Genomic DNA, 20,481 nt, shown 5'->3' on the forward strand with positions numbered 1-20,481 from the left:
CACAAAATGTTTATGTATGATACAGCAAATCAGAAAAGGCATTCTTAGAAAATGAAAAGTCAGAGATTTGGAATTCTAAATTCTTTGGAAAAGGAAATTATTAGTTTCTTTGAATGCTACCAGTTATGCCTAAGTCAGTTTGTATTTAATTTCTTTCATTTGCTGAAATAAAGACTAGAAAGACAGGAGGTGCGCAACCACCAAAATTTAAGTGCAGTTATTCAGTAGTCCTTCCCAGGTGGCAGGATTTTTGTGTCCTCTTTTACCTATACAGGGTTGTGGCTGGTTAATAATCCCAAATTGCCTGAATTGGGCAAAGAAGACCCGCTGTAGAAATAAAATCCTAATTACAGTAGCTAAAATTATATCCAGGTAGATCACATTTGTTCTTCTTTTGAGTTAAGCAGTGACATGGCTCAGCTCTGTCTTTAGGGCTCGGTGCTGAGCAGTAGGGCCATAAATCAGCTTCCCTGGAGGTCTGATTACAGCTCAAGACTCTCTGGTTAGCTGTGCTTCAGAGAGCTTTTTCCTCCTTCTAGGATGTAGCCAGCCAGCACCCTTCACATTGGTGTCTGTGGTGGGGTTTAGTTTCCTTGTTAAATTCTGGACTTGGCAGAGAAGCCCAGCAGTGCTTAGCTGGTGACTGGGATTCCGGCCTCTGCCTCCTTCTAGATTTTGTTCCATTTGCTGGCAGCTGGGTGCTACCAACAGCAGCTACATGGAGACTTATAGCAGAGAATTTCTGCTTAATTAGCTTTACTATTTCTTATATATTACATTTAATAGAATAATATATAACTTAAGCTACAGAACTTTCTCTAATTCATTAATTATGGGATATGTACTGTAGATACCTAAACATGTCAAAAATATCTCATCTGCTAATGCAGTGTTTCTGAAAGCATGTTGCTTACAATACTGGTTTTGTAGGCTGTTAATAGGAGTTATTAAATGGGTTCCAAGTTTCAAAGTTTGGAATGTGGTAAACTTAAGGAGACAGGTGTTTCTGTTTTCATCACTCAGTAGCTTTGATAGTCAAATGTTCACTGTGGATCTCTAAGGAAAGGTTACACGATGCAGCATTTCTCACATGTCATTGGCCATTTTTTTTTATTAACTCATAAGACAGAAATTTTGCAGAGCCCATATGAGAGATCCTATTCTAGTATATTTATTTACTCAACTCTCAAACATTAATTATTTTCTGTATTCTGGCTACTGTGCATAGACACATTATATAATCATTTTCCTCAAGGAATATGAGGTTAGGAGAGTAGACAAACTGACTTCTAAAATCCTCAGTGCATTAAAATATCATACCTGCTGTGAGAGACCCTCATGCAGAGAACATTGAAGCCTTAAATGAAGGAAGAGTTGATCCCTGCTCTCTGAGTGTGGAGGAGTTTCTAGAAAGGTTTCAGAGAAGTGTAGATGTTTGATTTAGTCCTTGAAAAAGGAGATTTCTACCACCTCGTTGAGGCATTGGGAAAGTCGGAAGAGCCAAGGCAGAGAACTGTGAAACATCACTGAAGTTTGTTTGGTGTGGGTGAAGTGTGGCATAATGGCGGGCAAAGGAAGAGTTGAAGCTGAGGGAATGGTAGGTGGGAGACAGCTGCCGGGCGAGTTCTTCGTATGCAGGACACAGGACCTCCCTCAGGACACCCCCTGCCTTAAGCGCCAGTGGCCAGTGGGAGCTGAGGGCAGAGGGGTGACGTGACCAGATGTGTGTTTTACGATCATTCTAGCACAGGTGGATGAATTAGATCGGAAGCAGCTGGGAGGCTGCTGTAAGAGCTGGGGTTGGAGGACATCTGATTTTACAGTCTGACCCTGTGGATTGCTCACCAGTTGTTAGTTTGCGGAGAGAATGTTGAATTTTGTGAAATCTTTTCTTTCATCTGTTGAGACAGTCATATGGATTTTTTTGTTTTTTTCTGTTATGACGTCGGGATATATCCTTTTTTTTAGTGTAGTACAAGATACATGACATGCGGTTGATCACTTTAACCATTTTTAAGTGTATATTTCTGTGGCATTAAGTACATCACATTGTTGTGCAACCATCACCACCATCCATCTCCAGAATTTCATCTTCCCTGAGTGAAACTGTACCCATTAATCACTAACTCCCCGTTCCCTCCTCTCCCCTGTCTCCTGGCATCCTCCCCATTCTCCTCTCGGTCTGTAAATTTTGACTACTCTGGGCACCTTATGTAAATGGAATCGTATGGTATTTGTCCCTTTGTGACTGGCCTATTTCGTAATGTCTTCAAGGTTCATCCATGCTGTAACATGTCAGAATTTCCTTCCTTATTAATAAAAGGCTGAATAATATTCCTGTGTGTGTGTGTGTGTGTGTGTGTGTGTGTTTACGCCAAATTTCATTTATCCACTCATCTGTCGTTGGAAACTTCAGTTGCGCCTACTTTAGCCGTTTTGATTTTAAAAAATATACCAAAATGATTAGGATTTTGGGGAAAAAAAAAAAAGAGTAGAAGGTGAAGTGTCCTTGCTTTCATATCCAGAAGTCCATTTATACCTCAATAGTTTGATTTTAACATTAAAATATAAAAGAACTCTTTAATTTGCTTTGTGAGACTAAACCACTTACTTGTGTGAAATTATAACACCATTAGTTCACCAACCAAACTGTAATATAAAAGTGTTAACATATATATGTAATATATATCTTTTAGTTTTACTTTTCTGCTTAGTTTCCATTATTTGAATAATGTACATACCCAAAATGCTTATAGGGCTTTGTCCTTAGCTGTTTGATTTCCTGGGACCCAGTGGAGTTCCTCTGGCATCTTGGAGTGCAAATTCTGTATGCCAAAGCGAGAATATTTCTCTCTTATCTCATTTGACAGGAGATTTCAATATTCTACAATGCCCAGAGTAACTAGATGTAAAGGATAATGAAAAAGGCCTATTTTAAAAATCTCAGTAGAACATTAAAACAATTTAATTAAAGCATTCATTTAAGCTTTTAATGTAGAAAGGTGTTGCCTTTACAACTTGAAGTAACAAAAAGTGTGGTAGCATTTTAGAATATCTAATTGAGACTGGCTTTGTGCTGGTAGGAGTGTGTCATGAAAGGGTCTATCACTGAACACATTTTCATAGAATAGGTCTCTTCTTCATGTGAAGTTGTTTGCAGTTTTCACTTTCTGGGTAATTTGTTTCTTTCCTAGTTATAATCAGAAGAAATTATTCATAAATGATAGGCTTCTCTAAAAGCTGTCATCATCCATTTGCTGCGATTTTAAGAATAACCTGGGTTTTTTAAACTTTGTTAAATTTAGTGGGGGGGATGTTATGTGCAGATATACACAGTTATGTACATATGCATGTAGTGACCTTTGAAAAATGTAATCGTGATTATTTTTGATACGTCTGTGGTACATTGGCTAATTATGTTGTACTAGGTCTTGAAGGTAAAAAAGTAAGAAGGAAAGGAAGGTGGTACCTTTTCTTCGCTGATGAGGTACAGAAACACAGACTCAGGAATTTCTCTGGAACCAGGACTCAAACCTGAGTCTGTCTCTGGTGTTCACAAGCCGCAGTGTAGCTTTGGATTGGAGATGTCTTTTAAATATATTCTGTGAGTTTTCTTTTGTACTTTACTGAGCACTTTGAAAGGAACACTACATGTGCTTTTCTCAAAAAATTCTTTAAACAACCCTGAAAGTGGACATTATCCCCATATTACAGATGAGTAAAATGCAGGTCATTGTGAGGTTAAGTGAGTTGCCCAAAGCCACACTGATTAGAAGTGCTGGAACTCAAATTTGGAACCAGTTTTTTGGTTCTACAGTACATGGTTTGGGCTATGCTACTATACCTCTTTTAGGAAAAAATTGAGAGATCTTATGAGTTACAACCAAAATCTAGTATTACCTCGAAGTTATTGAAGCCCGAAAATGATCATTTGGTGAAAGGAAAGTACAAGCTGAGCTAACTGATGTCAACCTCTTTGTTCATGTGGTTGACATGACCTGACAGCCTTAATAACTGGTAGAGTCATGAGTTGAATATGCTGTAAAGAATTAATTTAGAGGTCATGTTGACCATAGCTCGTGAAGACTTGTTGCATGCCTGTGGCTTGCTTTATTGCAGAATGCATGGTGCCAATGAGAACAAGATGATGGGTTAGATTCCCAGGATGGGCCACTGAGTTAAGTTGTGTTTTGTAGTCATACATTTTGATTTTGCTATAGTATAGTTGTCTGGTGGGTCTTGGTGGGAAAGATGGCAGCATCAGAGCAAACCAGCGTACCTATGGAAACGTTTCAGAGCCAGCCTCTTTGCTTGTATGAAACCCACCTTGGATGAAGCAGCGTCTAGACTTGTTTTTTGGTTTATGTAAGCTCCTTAATTACAGTGCACTTAAAAATAGTTTGTATGAATCTCAACAGAATCTTTTAACTACATTTGATTAATGGTTCATTCCTGTCAGAAAATGGTAACTAGGAGCCTGGATGGCCCAAATCCAGGCATGAAATATGAGGTTGGAAACACATTGTAGTCAGGATCATTCTTTAAAAAATATTTGAAATATCATGTCTAATTTGGTATAGTTAAAGTTAATATTCAGAGAGAATTTCTTTCTTTTAAAAATATTATAAAAAACTAAAAACGGATTATTGACTTCTCAAAGTTTTAATAAGAGAGTTATAGCTCTCCTTATATTGTTTAATTATATAATCTTGTTTTGGAAGGAACTTTTAGTACTTGGTTTTAAGTGAATTTATATTATTTTATGTAAAGTTTTCAATTTCAATAGGTCTTATATTTTTGAAGGAATAGAGTGAGGGTAGGGGGAGAACGGAGCATTAATTCAGATGGGTTTGTTGAGAATATTTTTCTGAGGAATTGATATTAAAGAATGAGAAGTTGTTAGCTGTGCAAGAGCTGAAGAAAGGGGGTGTCAGGCAAAGACTCTGAAAAGGGAAACTAGGTATATTTCTGAAAGAAGGCCATGTTGCTGGAATACGGTGGGGCCGTGGGGCAAGGAGGGCATAGCCCAAAGAAGGGTGCATATCGGGAGGGCCAGGCCAGGAATTCCATATAGACAGGGCCATGTAGGTATGTTGTATATTTGAACAATAGGAAACTGTTAAAGGATTGTTAGCAAAGGGAGTGATGTGATGTGGTTTGTCTTTTTTGAATGGTTGCTCTGTCTGCTATGAGAAGAATGCATTGGCAGGGACAACTTTGGAAGCCAGGAGCCCAGTTATGAGGCTGGTTCAAAAAATGAGGCAGGAGAAGTGCTGGCTTGGTCTAGGTTTAGTATGGATGTGGAGAAAGGTGAATGAATTCAAGATAAGTTTTGGGGATAGAAATGGTGGAACTTGGTGATGGATTAAATATAGGTAGTGAGAGAGAGGTAGGAATCCAGAGCAACTCCAACATTTATGCTTTGAGTAATGGAGAGTAGTATGGTGGTACCATTACCAAAAAGGGGAGGACAAATGGAGAAATAAGGGGAGGTAGAGACTAGGGTGTTCAATTTTATACTTACTAGGGTTGTATTTCCTATGAATCATTCAGGGACCATGTCAAGAGGGCAATCAAATATCCAAATCTGGAGCTCATTGAAGTTCACATTTGGAAATAAAGTGGTAATAGATTAATGTTTACATCAGTTTAATTCAACTGACTACTGTATGTTCAGGCACTGTGATAGGCACTGCGGATAAGACTTGAATACAAGCTTCTTGATGTTAGGAATTCTGTTATGCTTTTTTATATCAAGCTACCAGTATAGTACTTAGCACATAGTAAACATATAGTAAATATATACCAAATGAACAAATGATCTAGAAATAAGGTAATATCAGAGAGTTTCTTAGAGAACTAATTTTCCATTTATAGTCCTGCTCTTTATTCTTTCATATATGTAAGAGATGAACTATTATTATAAAATTGATTTGATACTGTTAAAATGTTCTCCCTGAGAGAGCTTTCTATGTAAGTGGCGACACATCACGTAGCCTAAGCTACATTCACTCCACAGTGTAGACCCTGTTTCATCTCTAATGTATTTAACATGGAGTGTCTTTAGGTATAATTTCACAAACATTTCTAAATTTACTTAAAAAATATTTTTGTTACAAACTGATGCTTTCCTTTTGATTGTTTTTTTTACTGCTGAAAAAGTTACTCCTATTCTTTTATCTGTGAATCCATAGGGATTACTAAATTCAATTAAAATGAATTTGTAAGTCATGCTTTTTTTTTTTTTTTGCGGTACACGGGCCTCTCACTGTTGTGGCCTCTCCCGTTGCGGAGCACAGGCTCCGGACATGCAGGCTCAGCGGCCATGGCTCACGGGCCTAGCTGCTCCACAGCATGTGGGATCTTCCTGGACCAGGGCATGAGCCCGTGTCCCCTGCATTGGCAGGCGGACTCTCAACCACTGCGCCACCAGGGAAGCCCCGAATGTCGTGGTTTTTTAAAAAAATTTTATTTTATTGAAGTATAGTTGATTACAATGCTGTTACTTTCTGGTGTGCAGCAAAGTGATTCAGTTATACATATATATAATAGGTTACATTTGCTAATCCCAAACTCCCAATCCATCCCTCCCCTACTCCGCCTCTCCCTTGGCAACCACAAGTCTGTTCTCCCTGTGAGTCTGTTTCTGTTTTATAAATAAGTTTATGTCATATTTTAGACTCCACATGTAAGTGATATCATATGGTATATTTGTCTTTCTCTGTCTGACTTGCTTCACTTAGTATGATAGTCTCTAGGTCCATCCATGTTGCTGCAAATGGCATTATTTTGTTCTTTTTTATGTGTGAGTAATATTCCATTGTGTGTGTGTGTGCGTGTGTGTGTTTACACCACATCTTTGTCCACTCATCTGTCAATGGATATTTAGGTTGTTTTCATGTCTTGGCTATTGTAAATGATGCCATTCTGTATTGTAAATGGGGTGTATGTATCTTTTTGAATTATAGTTTTTTTTTCTGGATATATGCCCAGGAGTGGGATTGCTGGATCATATGGCAATTCTGTTTTTGCTTTTTGAGGAACCTCCATACTGTTTTCCATAGTGGCTGTACCAATTTACATTCCCACCAACAGTGTAGGAGGGTTTCATTTTCTCCACACCCTCTCCAGCATTTGTTATCTGTAGACTTTTTAATGATGGCCGTGTGTGAAGTGGTACCTCATTGTAGTTTTGATTTTCATTTCTCTAATAATTAGTGATGTTGATGAGCATCTTTTCATGTGCCTCTTGGCCATCTGTATGTCTTCTTTGGAGAACTGTCTGTTTAGGTCTTCTGCCCATTTTTTGATGGGGTGGTTTGTTTTTTTGTTATTGAGTTATATGAGCTGTTTGTATATTTTGGAAATTAAGTCCTTGTCGATCGCATCATTTGCAAATATTTTCTCCCAGTCCGTAGGTTGCCTTTTAGTTTTGTTTATGGTTTCCTTTGCTGTGCAAAAGCTTATAAATTTGATTAGGTCCTATTTGTTTATTTTTGCTTTTGTTTCTATTGCCTTGGGAGACCATGAAAGTCATGCATTTAATGTGTATCCCTCCTTTACCATAGGAATGACAGTAAGTGCTAATAAAGATGGCTTGGGGATGATTGTTCGAAGCATTATTCACGGAGGTGCCATTAGTCGAGATGGTCGGATTGCCGTTGGGGACTGCATCTTGTCTATTAATGAAGAATCTACTATCAGTTTAACCAATACCCAGGCACGAGCCATGTTGAGAAGACATTCTCTCATTGGGCCAGACATAAAGTAAGTATCATTTGGATCCTATTTTGGCTTGGGAAATTCAGGAATTTCAATTCATTAATCAGAATTTTTTTCTCAGTACATACTTCGGTTTGATATACAAAAATTATTATATATTTATTTAATATAAATCACTGAAGAATTTGACTATTCCTGAGAAGTTATTGATTGTATTGATTGTAGTCTTTAGGACACTATATCTACAATCAATAACTTCTTAATACTAACAGTGCTGAAATACAGTTGACCCTTGAACAACACAGGTTTGAACTGCACAGGTCCAAATATACCCAGATCTTTGTCAGTAAATACACAGTCGGCTCTCTCTGGGTTTCACACCCTCAGGGGCAGCCACCTTGGATCAAAATTTCCATCTGAGGTTGATTGAACCATGGGTATAGAGGGCCAACTGTACTCTGCCATTTTATATGCAAGGGATTTGAGCATCCATGGAGCTTGGTATCCATGGGGGCCCCTGGAACCAATCCCCTGCAGATACCTGGGGACAGCTATACTTCAAAACAATGTTGCCTTCTATTTTTATTTTTAATTCTCCAGTGATTTCTGCAAAAATCTTAGATGTGAGAGATATGAAATCTCTTAATAGAGCAGGACAGTCCACTCTTAGGAACTTACAAAGAAGTTTGGATTGGCCTCAGTAGAGCAAATTGTGCACTACCTAATGATCTGTATGAATCCTCCAAGTCAGCCAGTTCTGTAAGGGCCAAGCATGGTAAAGATCGTACAGAACAGTGTCAGTCTGACCCATAATTTATCCTTTGTTGAACTGCCTCATGATATAAGAGAATTCACCAAAATGTTGATATGGTCTGATGGTAGGTCATATAGGCTATTTTGTCAGGAAGTGTTTAAGTTTCTCATCATCCCATAATGTACTAAAAGCATGTCATATATGTGGTTTGTTTTTTAAGTCACTAGACATTTCTTGAGCCAGCATAAAAACCAGTTAATAACTTTATTGTCACACCTCAGCAATGTAAAAGCGTTCCTTTTTTTCTCTAGCATTAGTAATTGAATATTTGCATATAAGGGATGAAATAGTAAAATAAGAGTTCAGGGAAAGATTGTTTATTTTAAATTGATATGATGAATACTAGTATGGGAGACTTTTTTTGTATTAATATTATCTAACTGACTGAATTCTGTATTATTCTTCTGCAAAATACATATCAGTAGAGCTTAGGTAAGAAAACTGTATTTACAACCTGTTTCTCATTTTTCTATCAATAAAAAGCAGAAAAATATATGCTGTTTAGAGTGCATTCTGCTGTCTTATAAAAAGGAGGTTTTATTTTTAGGGCAGAATTTCACTCATGGGCTTTCATATTTCTGCCTGCCTTTTTGACTTTTATTTTATAATGAAACAGATCATCAGATCATGTGACGGTTCCATAATTATCTTATTAATCACGCAAGTACAAGCGAAGATCATTAAAAATGTCAGTGCCTCTACAATAAATAAAAAGAGAAACGTTAAGTGCTTTCCTCACCACTTGCAGGCTAGTGTCCATTCATTTTGCTTCAAAGATGAATGATAAGGATCTACATGGAGACTCTTTACTGCCGGGGTTTTAGCTTATGTAGTTTTGAAGTACTATAAAATACAGATGGTCTCGTAACTGATCATTTGATTTATTGTGTGATAATGCACGTCTTATGTCGTGAGCCCTGATGCAGGTCTCCTGTCCACTTTTTGGCACTGAGCACCAGAATCGGTGCTTGGTTTTAACCTTACCTCGCTGTTCTAATGTACTGCAGATCTTAAAAAGTGGCCCAAAAATAAGATCATTGTGACATTGATTTAGCGTAAGTCATGTACCTAGTCAACTCTAGAAAAGGTGTCAGGTACATTTTCAGGCTACAAAGCCTTTTTCTCCTTTCCTATTTTGTGGGGGGTTTTTTTGGGGGGTGTGTTTTGATTTGTTTTCTTGTTTGTTTTCCCACCCTCTGATTTAGCACCAGGATTTACCCACTTATGCATTCAGCAGCTTTATTAAGACTGTGAAGAGTATCTAGAGAGCTAGTTTCATAAAAAATTGATTTAGGATTCCAGGAAGCAAAATGTAATGTAGTATCTTACATTAAAAAGAGAAAATAAGAAAAATCCTACAACCTTCCCTCCTCTGGAAATCAGTCAGTCAGTCAGTCTCTTTCTCACATGCTCACATGCATGCATACACACACTCACAAACACACCCACAAATTACATTGATTTCTCCGCAGGTATCCTATTAAAGCTGTGATTAGGATGGCTATAGTTTTGACTCATTGGGTAAATGATAAAAAGAAATGAGAATCATAGAGTCCTTTTTTAGAAAAATTGTGTCAAGTGGTAAAACAGATAGCCATTTAGATTGACCAGAGCTGAGCAGTGTGTTCCATGCATTTTGCATGGTGTTTTTGGCCATTTCACCTCCCTGTCACTTGCCTTCATGAAGCAAAAGGTTTAAAATTACCTTGAAAACTCTGTGGGTAATCCTTCTAAATGGAAAGTCTAGTCCTTCCATTACTCTGCATGGAACCATAATGTTAAGTGCTAGTTAAGTGTTGTGGTCATTGCTTTAATCTAGGCTCCATCCATGTCTCTTACTTCCTCTTGATTTCTTGTTAGGAAGCTAGCTTAATCTGGGCTGGTGGTGGAGGAATGTATTGCAGGGACTTAAAAAAAGGGACTCTAATTGGTTCAGTTATATAACTGATTGGTTTTAGGAAAAGCATTGCTTATTTTTTTTTTTTTTTTAAGCATTGCTTATTGAGACAACACACTGGCTTCTTTTTTGCCGCTTACGAGAGATGACTAGGAACTTTGTGTATGCGTGTTTGTGCGTGCCTGGGTAGATAATTTGAGTTTCAAGAGTTCAGGAACAGCCAGTGTAAGTTCCAGGTTTCATTATTTTCTATGGAAAACCAGATGTGAAGCCTCACCAGAATGCATCCTGTCTCACTTCGCACTCCACCTTGCCAGGAGTGCTTATGTTTCTGTAATAATAGCCAGGGTTTTGCGCTTAGCAGCAGCTGCTTGTAACATCTGCCAGATAATTACCGAGCTGAATCAGAATTCACCTGCCTTAACCTAAAGTGTGGGATGAATTCCTGATCAAGGAATAAAAGATTGATTGCAGTTACATTTTTCTATGCTTGTTAATAATCACTGCTATAGACACCAGTAAAGAGCAGATGCTTTTCTGGGGGAGGTGTAGATAGGAGGGAGGTGGAAAGGGGAAAAAACAACCAGGAGGACCCACTTTTAACTACATATACATGCATCTCACATTCAGCACAAGACATTGACATTTGTTAACACCATTGTAAAAAGATGCTGCGGTGTATGCTTCACATTCTAGATTCTCTGCAGCACCTGCTGACGATCGAGCCCCCTTTTATGTGTGAGTAATGGTGATTCAAAAGCTCATTATGGCTGCGTGTTACAACTTGTCTGTGAAACCTCTTCATGCTTTTGTAACATCCCGATGTGGGGATAGACCCAGACAGAGATTCAGTGTATATACATTTTGGCTTTTTTTTTTCTCCTTTATGTAAGAACGTACTTCCAACAGAGCTGTGAGATGGTTACATTTTCACATTGTACTGGTGCTTGTGAACTCATTTTAAAATCACATTTTCCTACTACTAAGCTTTCCAGCTCTTTTTTCAGGGAGCGATCCTGTCTGCATATGCAGACGCAACCTCTGGATTAATAGCCGTGTCACATTTCAGCATCACTAATGCTATTCTTTTTCTTCCACTCCACATGTAACCTAAGGTTAGTTTGCCTTTAAGAATTTTTAATACAACTCTCAAATAAGCAGTTTCAATGTGTTTATAATGTAGTTTGTAGTTCATAATGTAGTTTGGTGTTCTGGGTTGGTGTCTGGAGGTTTTGTGTGGCCGTGTGACCAGGCATGTATTATAATTGTTCTGCATGGGCTAATGCATTGTGGGATGCTTGTTCTGATGGCCTTGCTGTCTGTGTTGGGCTAAATATTTATGAAAACTGCTTTCTTTCCTCTTTCTCACTGCTCTAAAATATAAGAAAAATATTTGTAAAGCTCTTCCTCCCCCACCTCTTGGTAAAGGGTAAACACCTTTGAATAAATATAGAGGAGAATTCATTTTCAACAGTGTTTGGGATAGAAACAGCTTTTCCTTCTCAAACCGATTAAAAAATTAAATACTTTTAACTGATTATTCTTATTTTGCCTGTTGTGTTCTAGCTTTTTCTCCTCACCTCTTCCTGGCTTTTTTTCTTAAGGTATTATTTAGGTGAGTTTTAACTTTACTGAACCTTCACAAATAATCACGGTTTTCTTGAATAGGCTTTTCAGGTTTTATATTTCTTTGTGTAAAGGCAGTCAGTCTTCTTCCCCAGCCTAATGTGTTAAACATTTTTGACTCATTATTTTTGAAGGGATAAATGCAAATTTGCTATTCAGTATACTTTTGTAACACTATAGAGAAGGTGTTTTTATAGATGAATAAATAAAGTAGCGTCAGAATTAAAATGCAGCTCTCTCACCCAGCCTAGTCCTAAATCCACTGAAACTGTGTTTTTTACTTCCGTTTGATCCTTGAGGTAAAAGTGTTACAAAGTGTCGTAAGGGTCCACGGCTTATGCCAGAATGATCAGGTGTGGCCAAGCTGGCTGACACTGTTAGAGCACTGTGTTATGTTTGTATTGTGCTTCTTGGCTTACAGTAGGCTCATAAAAAGTGACATCCTTTTTGTGATTGAGGATATGGAGATTCACTGGTGGTGATTTACCCTACCAGAACATTCTGGAGAAGCAGAACTGTGTCCTCTGACTCTAAACCTAAGCGACCTCACAGAGTGAATGCTCTTTATGGAAATCACCAGTATGTCTGAAATTATATATGTTCCTCACTCAATAAATTATGCCATTGGTATAATTCTTATTTTATTATAACATGAAAGACAATCCTTTTCCTTTGCCCTTTAGTGCTAGGGTGTTTTTTTTTTTTTTTTTTTTTGTGGTACACGGGCCTATCAGTGTTGTGGCCTCTCCCGTTGCGGAGCACGGGCTCTGGACGCGCAGGCTCAGCGGCCGTGGCTCACGGGCCCAGCCGCTCCGCGGCATGTGGGATCTTCCCGGACCAGGGCATGAACCCGCGTCCCCTGCATCGGCAGGCGGACTCTCAACCACTGCGCCACCAGGGAAGCCCAGTGCTAGGGTTTTGATACTTACTGTATTCATGGGTAAGCTATGGTTAGCCAGTTTAATAGTCTTCATGATTTTTGTGAAGACTTTTTTAATAGTCTTTTTGATTTTTGATACATACTTTTGTGTCTTTGTACAAATATGCTGAACCGACTTCAAATGCATTCTTTCTCTTGCCTTACTATTCATTAATTTGAGGATCTCGGAACAGACTACTTAAGTCAATCAGTTGTGTAGCCTGATAGGACAGCAGTAAACTTAAATTTTCAAATGTCAGTTTCTAAGCATTATAGCTGTAATAAGCATCTTACTCTGTGCCTTCCACATTATAGGCATTCAGCCAGCACTTGTTGAATTAGTAAGAGACCATTCAGGTGTACACAGTAGGCTTTTCTCTGAAACCAAAATGAACATATAAGAAGTTGCTACAAATTAGTAACAGAGTCTTTCCATAAACTTATAATGGTTTAACTTCAGACTTGAGAGTTAATAATTTAATAAAGCTAGGATATGATTATTGATAATGCTTGTTAATGTCCAAAATTAATTGTGTATTATGGGAGAATGTAAAGTAATTTGGTATACCCAATGTTTTAATAGAGTTCACCTCATTTGTTTCTGCTAAGGAACCCAAAAATCTTTGGACAAAATAATGTTATTACTGACAATTATTTTTCTAAGGATTTATAGATTTCTTTAATTTCAAAAAATTCCTGTTAGTGTTCTCATCTGGAAATAGATATTATGCTATTTTCCTCCCCCATATAATTATTGGTAAAGACATAGTTTATCAGCAGTGTTTAAAATTTTAATTTCTGTTGTTATTCTTGCCTATAGGATACTTTATCCTTTTGAAGTTTGGATTTTCTACTGAGTTAAGCCAATTTAAATGAGTTCTGTGAAAAAGTAGAGGTGAAGGGACAATATAATTTTATATTTTGAAAATATAAATATTTCCAAATTTATATTTTGGAAATATATTATTTCCAATTTATATTTTGGAAATATAAATATCCCCTAACAGGCAAAACTTTGCTTCCCTTTGCTTTCATGGATTGTGTCTTGTTCCAGAATTACTTATGTGCCTGCAGAACATTTAGAAGAGTTCAAAATAAGTTTGGGACAACAATCTGGAGGAATAATGGCACTGGATATTTTTTCTTCCTACACTGGCAGGTAAGTGAAACTGTAAATCTGCTACAGTGAATGAATGATGCAGCAAGTTATAAAGAAGAGTTTTGAATCCAGAGTCAGAGAGTAGTAGAAATGAAAAAGACTGAATTCCTTTTCTCTCTTTCAAGATTTTAAAAAATATTCAGCCGTTTCCCCCATATTACTTAAGGAGTGATCATAGATTGTGGAAAATTTGGAAAAAACTGTGAAAAATCAAATCAAGAAATTAAAACATCTTTAGTTGTACCACTCAATATAGCACTTTCAACATACTGAGTTTTGGGAATTTACCCCAGATATGAGTATGATTTCATTAACTCCCTGGAACCTACAATTTGTATGGTATTGTATCACTTTTCCTCTTTCATAAGCAAACATTTTCAGAAATTTTATTTATTTCTTTATTAACGTACATAAAGATTCAGAAACATTTTCAATAGTTATGTTTTTACTGTTTTGGAGAACGTTGAGCTGAATGTCTTTGTATATATGCATGTTAGGAAATAGTGTATATGGCTTTTTAAAGCCTTTTGATATGCAGTGTATTAAGAACCTTTAAATAATACAGGAGAAGTAGTCCCCCCACCCCCCCATTAGGAAAGGCAGAAACTAGGCTTTGATGATGATGCTGAGTTCAGCACAGGGAGAGAAATAATGTCATACTGCTTTTCCGGGAAGAATGAACCACTTTACACTTCCAGCTGTGGGCCTGTTTTTTTTCAGTTGCATTAGCAACTGAGTAACAGATTTCTCTTTAAGCATGCTGTAGAGAAAAATGGCTTTGCAAACATTCTGAGGTTTGCTCACAAAATTTCTAACATCCCAGGGCACCCTGGTGTCCAGTGACTTTGCAGGCATCACGATATCACATTGCTCTTTCCTTTACAAATTTTGCACCTGGCTGCAGCTATCCAGAAAGTGTCAGGGGAGGAAAGGTGTGTTATGTGTTTAATAAAAGCAAAGAATGTCATGGCCCTTAGGGCCTCTTGAATTTTATGGGAAAAGGAGTATTCATTCCACCCTGCACAAAAGTCAGCCATACTCCTGTCTAGAATTTCCATCTCGGGGTTAATGACATGAATTGATTACAGCTATCTGGTACTTCCTATTAAAGTGGTAAAATCAGTAATTCCAGTGTTCTCTGAAATATCATTTCAGATGGCTTAATTAAAGAATATGCCAAGATAACATGGTATTCTTACTAAGTTCTGAGGCCTTAAAAGCACTCAAAAATTTACTATTGGAGCAAAAGAGCCACTTTAGCACTGTGCTTCCCTCACAGCACAGAAAGGAGAAGGGCCTGAATTGTACAATGCTGTGACTAGCTGCTTCCCTGCAGAAAAAATATATTTGCTATTAATATAAGGGTGCTCAAAACAAAACGGTCTTTGTCCTACACAGGAGGAATCTGCACCGGAGAGGTTAAGTTACTTGCCCAAGTTTCCTAGCTAATAAGTGCAGAGTCAAGGTTAGATGCATGCAGTCAGGCTCCATGTTCTTAACCATTGGATCCAACAAAGAATTGCACAAGCCCAGTATAAAAATATGGGGCAGCATAGCATGGAGGTTGAGAGTTCAGGTTTTGTAATAAGATGACCTCAATTCAAGTCTCACCTCTGCTCCTTCACTGTGTGAATTTGTGCCAATTTCTGGCACCTTAATGCACATGAAAGAGAGTTATTATAGTTGACAGAAATTTCGTTGATATTCAATAGCAAACATGAGTGCAAAATTCATTCTTGGCTGAGTGAGTGCTGGGGAACAGAACCGGTCCATTCTGCTCTTTGGAGCACATGATCCAAGACCCATAAACCCCAGCCTGAGATGGATAAAGAATAATCAGCACATTTACAGGAGCATATCTGGGTTAGTGAAATGATTTGAGATTGGAGAATCATTTGAAGAGAATGGGGTTTTTGTATCAGAAGACTCAGGATATTCATCATCTTATAGCTCAAAGGGCAGGAGCATGTGATGTAATGTGTGTGCTTGGGTCTGAGCAGCTCCCCCAGCTTGGGCTTTAGTGGTAAGAACTGAATATTTTAGGTACTCTTTCAAAGTTCTCACTCCTGTCTATGTTCCTTACCTGCTTTTTCTATCATATTCTCTCCAGTGGTGTTTCCAGAGGGTTAGGCCTTGTATCTGCCTTGCATCTTACAAATTGAGCTTCACTCAGACTAGTTCTCAGTCAGCTACTTAACATCGTTTTGAAAATCCTTCTTTGGATCCATTCTCAACCATCGTGTCCCACTGTCGGGCTTAGGCTCTGGGGACCCCAGCCTCATTTAGAGTCTCCTTTCTCAGTTTACACAGAGGGGTAATTTAGTCACACAACCGATGGGTAGGAACCACAGGCAGGCGGATTTCCTTTTAAAAGATGAAAAACAAAAATCTAACATTCAGGTCAGAGAAAGAATGAGACGTTCAGGGAGAGCCTGGACAAATTATTGGGCAGAAATGTTGGGAAACATTCAAACACAGTCGGATTATTGGATTAGATGACTTCTCATCTCAAAGTCTGAAGATGATATAATTTGACAGAATTATATCTGTTCGGATATACTACTGTGTATCACTAAGGTGTGTTTTCATGTTCATGCTGAGTAGAATCAAATTCATTATTCCTGTCAGGGGAGAATGGATATAATCTGAACATATACTGTCTTGAGATTTTTTCAATTTCTATAAAAATCAACTGCAAACATTTATTGAATTAGAGTTTTTAAAGCCTTCTCTATTTTCAAAAGAACATGTTGGCATGTTTCTTTAGAAATCCATTTTTTACTAACAGTGTAAGGCCACACCGTAATTGATTTAACCATTCTCTATGGCCCTTACAATGCCATTTGTTGATGCAAAGTGTTCCTTTGGGAAAACAAAATGTTTCTTGACAAGGTTATTATTTTATGGTTTTATTTATAGTCACGTAACAGATTGGACACATTTTGCTGTATGCCTGGCATTTGGCAAAATCTGAATTCCTACAGAAATTGAAAACTGACCTTGAACACAAGCATACTGCAAACTGCTTCCTGTAAGGAGAATTCTGTGTCTGGCTCCTTTGGATGGGCTGAGCTGGACCATAAGCATTTTCCATCTGTCTTCAAAAGTTGAAGGGAAAGCATTGGTCCATCCTGAGGAAGCAGAAATGCTACATTCCTGGTGTACTTGATGATAAGCTCTTTCAGGCCAGGGATCGATCAGGGCTTTGCAAGCTTATAACCCACATGGTGCTGCTACTTTCTTGCGCACGGTAAGCATTTAAGAAATAACTTGTTGGGCTTCCCTGGTGGCGCAGTGGTTGAGAGTCCTCCTGCCGATGCAGGGGACGTGCGTTCGTGCCCTGGTTTGTGCCGTGGAGCGGCTGGGCCCGTGGGCCATGGCCGCTGAGCCTGCGCGTCCGGGGCCTGTGCTCCGTGACGGGAGAGGCCACAATGGTGAGAGGCCCGCGTACCACAAAAAAAAAAAACAACAAAAAAACCCCAAAAAACTTGTTAAATAGTTCTCTTTAAAATTCTGGCATTTTCCCTTTCTTTTCATGCCTTTCCTTTCTTCGTCCGTGTTTCATTAGGAAAGAGACAGACTAGACAAGATTCTTTGTGTTCTGCTGTATCTCCAGACTCAGTTATAGTAGATTGATTCTAATGTAAGGCTTTTATGTAAAATGAAATACGGGTTTTATTTTTCCCCTTAATGTAAATTATTATCTACTTATTAGTTAAGTATGGTGAAAATATAAAGCAGTTCTGCATTTTTAGCCAAACCAACAGTAAAGTACATACAAGACAACCTTGCATGGCTTTACTAGGATTTGGGAGTACTCACTGTGTAACTCTTTAACAGAGACATTCCAGAGCTACCAGAGCGAGAAGAAGGAGAGGGGGAAGAAAGTGAACTTCAAAATGCAACATACAGCAGTTGGAATCAATCCAGGCGGTAAGAACTATTTCTGTCTTCCACCTACTCGGTGTTTAAAGATAGGGAGGAGTGGTTTCAAGTATTGGATTACAACTTGCTACTGTGACTTTGAGCAAGTAGTTTAATATCCCTTACCCTCCATTTCCACATGGGCACAGTGGAGAAGATAATTTGTATCACACAGGGTTAAAACTAACATGTATTTGAGGATTTGACACGTAGTAGGGACTAAATAAAGTAGAGAAAATTAGGCATAGGTAGTTGGAATATTTTTTGTAGAGTTGATCTTAGGTAAACCACCAAATGTTAACTTGAAATTTTTCTAGCATTTGTAGAAACTAGATATTCAAGTATATATATTCAAAATGTGTGTGTAAGCATCTTATCATAGGCTGCAGTTATTCTAACCCATGCTCTTTCTAGAACGAATCTCATATATAATAGAAAAGACGACTTCCCCAAATCTGCTCAGATATACTACTGTGTATCACCAAGGTATATTTTCATGTTCCTGCTGAGTAGAATCAGATTCAGTCTAATAGGAATTTTTTGAATCCCAATTATGGACCCAGATGAGAGGCAGGTGATTTTGTGAAAAACAGGGAAGTGTAAGGCATACATACTGCCTTTAAGGAAGCTGTTATGCACTTGGGGAGGCAAGATATAGAGACACACAAAGTAATTAAAGAAAAATGTAAGGTATTTTGCATTAAGTGTAAAATATAAGTAATCGTTGGGTACTTTCTCTAAACAGATCTAAAAGTGACCATCACAAAGGTGCCTTTTACATAGTAAATACTTAATATTTGTTCTACAATGAATAAATAAAATTCGAGAGAGAGAAAAATTTCTACTCTGCAGATGTGTAGTACAGTTTGATGAGTTTCCTTGCTCACCAATGAGCTTGAGGCTACAGCCATCACATGTAAGCATTCTCTAGGTCAAATCCTGTTCAAAGTATAGGAAACCTTTTATGTTGCTTTCACAAAAGACAGTAAGCATTTTCAGCCATCTAAAATGACTTTTTGATTTGGATTTTTTAAAAACTGTTTAGACTGCTTAGAGAAATTAAGGTCTTTCTACATTATTACCCACATTGAGAATATAAGTGGTAGATCTGTGGCAGAAAAAATATTATAAGATACTAAGTTTCTTGTTTATTTGAAGAAAGAGGCAGAAGTAAGTTAGATAGAATTATAAATATTAGATGAAATTATATATCTATCTTTATGTATATATACACACAGTGGAATGTTACTACTCAGCCATAAAAATAATGAAATTCTGCCATTTGCAGCAACATGGATGGACCTAGAGAATATTATGCTTAGTGAGATAAATCAGATAGAGAAAGACAAATACTGTATTATATCATTTATATGTGAGATCTAAAAAATAAAACAAACAAATGTATATGCAAAACAGAAACAGAATAACAGATATAGAAAACAAACTAGTGGTTACCAAAGGGGAGAGGGAAGGCTGCAGGGACAAATTAGGGGTAAGAGATTAAGAGATATAAACTACTATGTATAAAATAGATAAGCAACAAGGATATACTGTATAGCACAGGGAACTATAGCCATTATCTTGTAATAACTTTTAATGGAGTATAATCTGTAAAGATACTGAATCACTGTGCTGTACCTCTGACATTAATATATGTTAAAGCAACTGTACTTCACTTAAGAAACATTTTTGAAATAATAATTAAATTTTTAATTTAAAAATAAATAATAGAACCTTTTAAATTTGGAGGAGAATTCAATATCATAATGCATGTAAAGTCCTTAGTACAGTGCCCAGTACAGAGTGAGCACTCAGTCAGTGTCGGTCTTATCAGCATCTTCATCATCATTACTCATAACAACGAAAATAAAGCATTGAACACAGGAATCATTATGAAATTTTCTTATGAGAAGGGTGTAACTTATGGACCAGAAGATTTTTATACTTTTATCCTCGATTTTAGCCTTCACGTCAGCCTAAGAGGTGTCTCTAAAGGCAGTAGCTAATTTACAGAGAGGATATGTCTGCTTCCATAAATCGTAAAGAAGACACTCTGCCCTCCCTAACCTACATAGAAGCACTAAGGTATTTTGGGGGGAAAGTTCATAGAAGTTCATGAGGAAACTTACCAAAATAGCCAGAGCTTTTAGTAAATGAGGAACAAGTGTTATGAATATGCTTTACAACATTGGAAACCTGCTAGGACATTTTTTCATGCAGTCAAGAAAAATTTACTTTGTGTGGAAATAGAGAATACTTTTTAGCGAAGCGTAAATTTTAAGATTGTAAATAATCTGTGTTGCACTTTTGTGTGATTTTCATGTACAGGATTGTATCATACTGTATGTATCATTTTCCAGCTTACTTTTCTCTCAAACCAGTGTCTTGGAGATCTATCATGTTGATACTTAAATATCTAA

At 37.5% G+C, this 20,481-nt stretch overlaps 1 protein-coding gene across 12 annotated transcripts in view; it reads left to right on the forward strand.

Moving 5' to 3' along the window:
• The window catches only part of MPDZ (multiple PDZ domain crumbs cell polarity complex component), a 264,202-nt gene that overhangs the window by 104,528 nt on the left and 139,193 nt on the right, over positions 1 to 20,481 (forward strand). For all 12 annotated transcript variants that reach the window (XR_003790781.1, XR_003790780.1, XR_003790786.1 and 9 more), the window contains 3 exons: positions 7,569 to 7,767; positions 14,033 to 14,137; positions 17,978 to 18,070. Coding sequence is in view for 4 of the 12 variants with exons in the window: in XM_029202750.1 (XP_029058583.1) it covers positions 7,569 to 7,767; positions 14,033 to 14,137; positions 17,978 to 18,070 (397 nt within the window). In the remaining 8 variants the exon portion in view is untranslated. The remainder of the gene's footprint in view (positions 1 to 7,568; positions 7,768 to 14,032; positions 14,138 to 17,977; positions 18,071 to 20,481) is intronic.

The sequence above is a fragment of the Monodon monoceros genome, unplaced genomic scaffold (assembly GCF_005190385.1).
Source record: "Monodon monoceros isolate NGI ecotype Baffin Bay Population unplaced genomic scaffold, NGI_Narwhal_1 Super_Scaffold_5, whole genome shotgun sequence".
NCBI classification, from domain to species: domain Eukaryota; kingdom Metazoa; phylum Chordata; class Mammalia; order Artiodactyla; family Monodontidae; genus Monodon; species Monodon monoceros.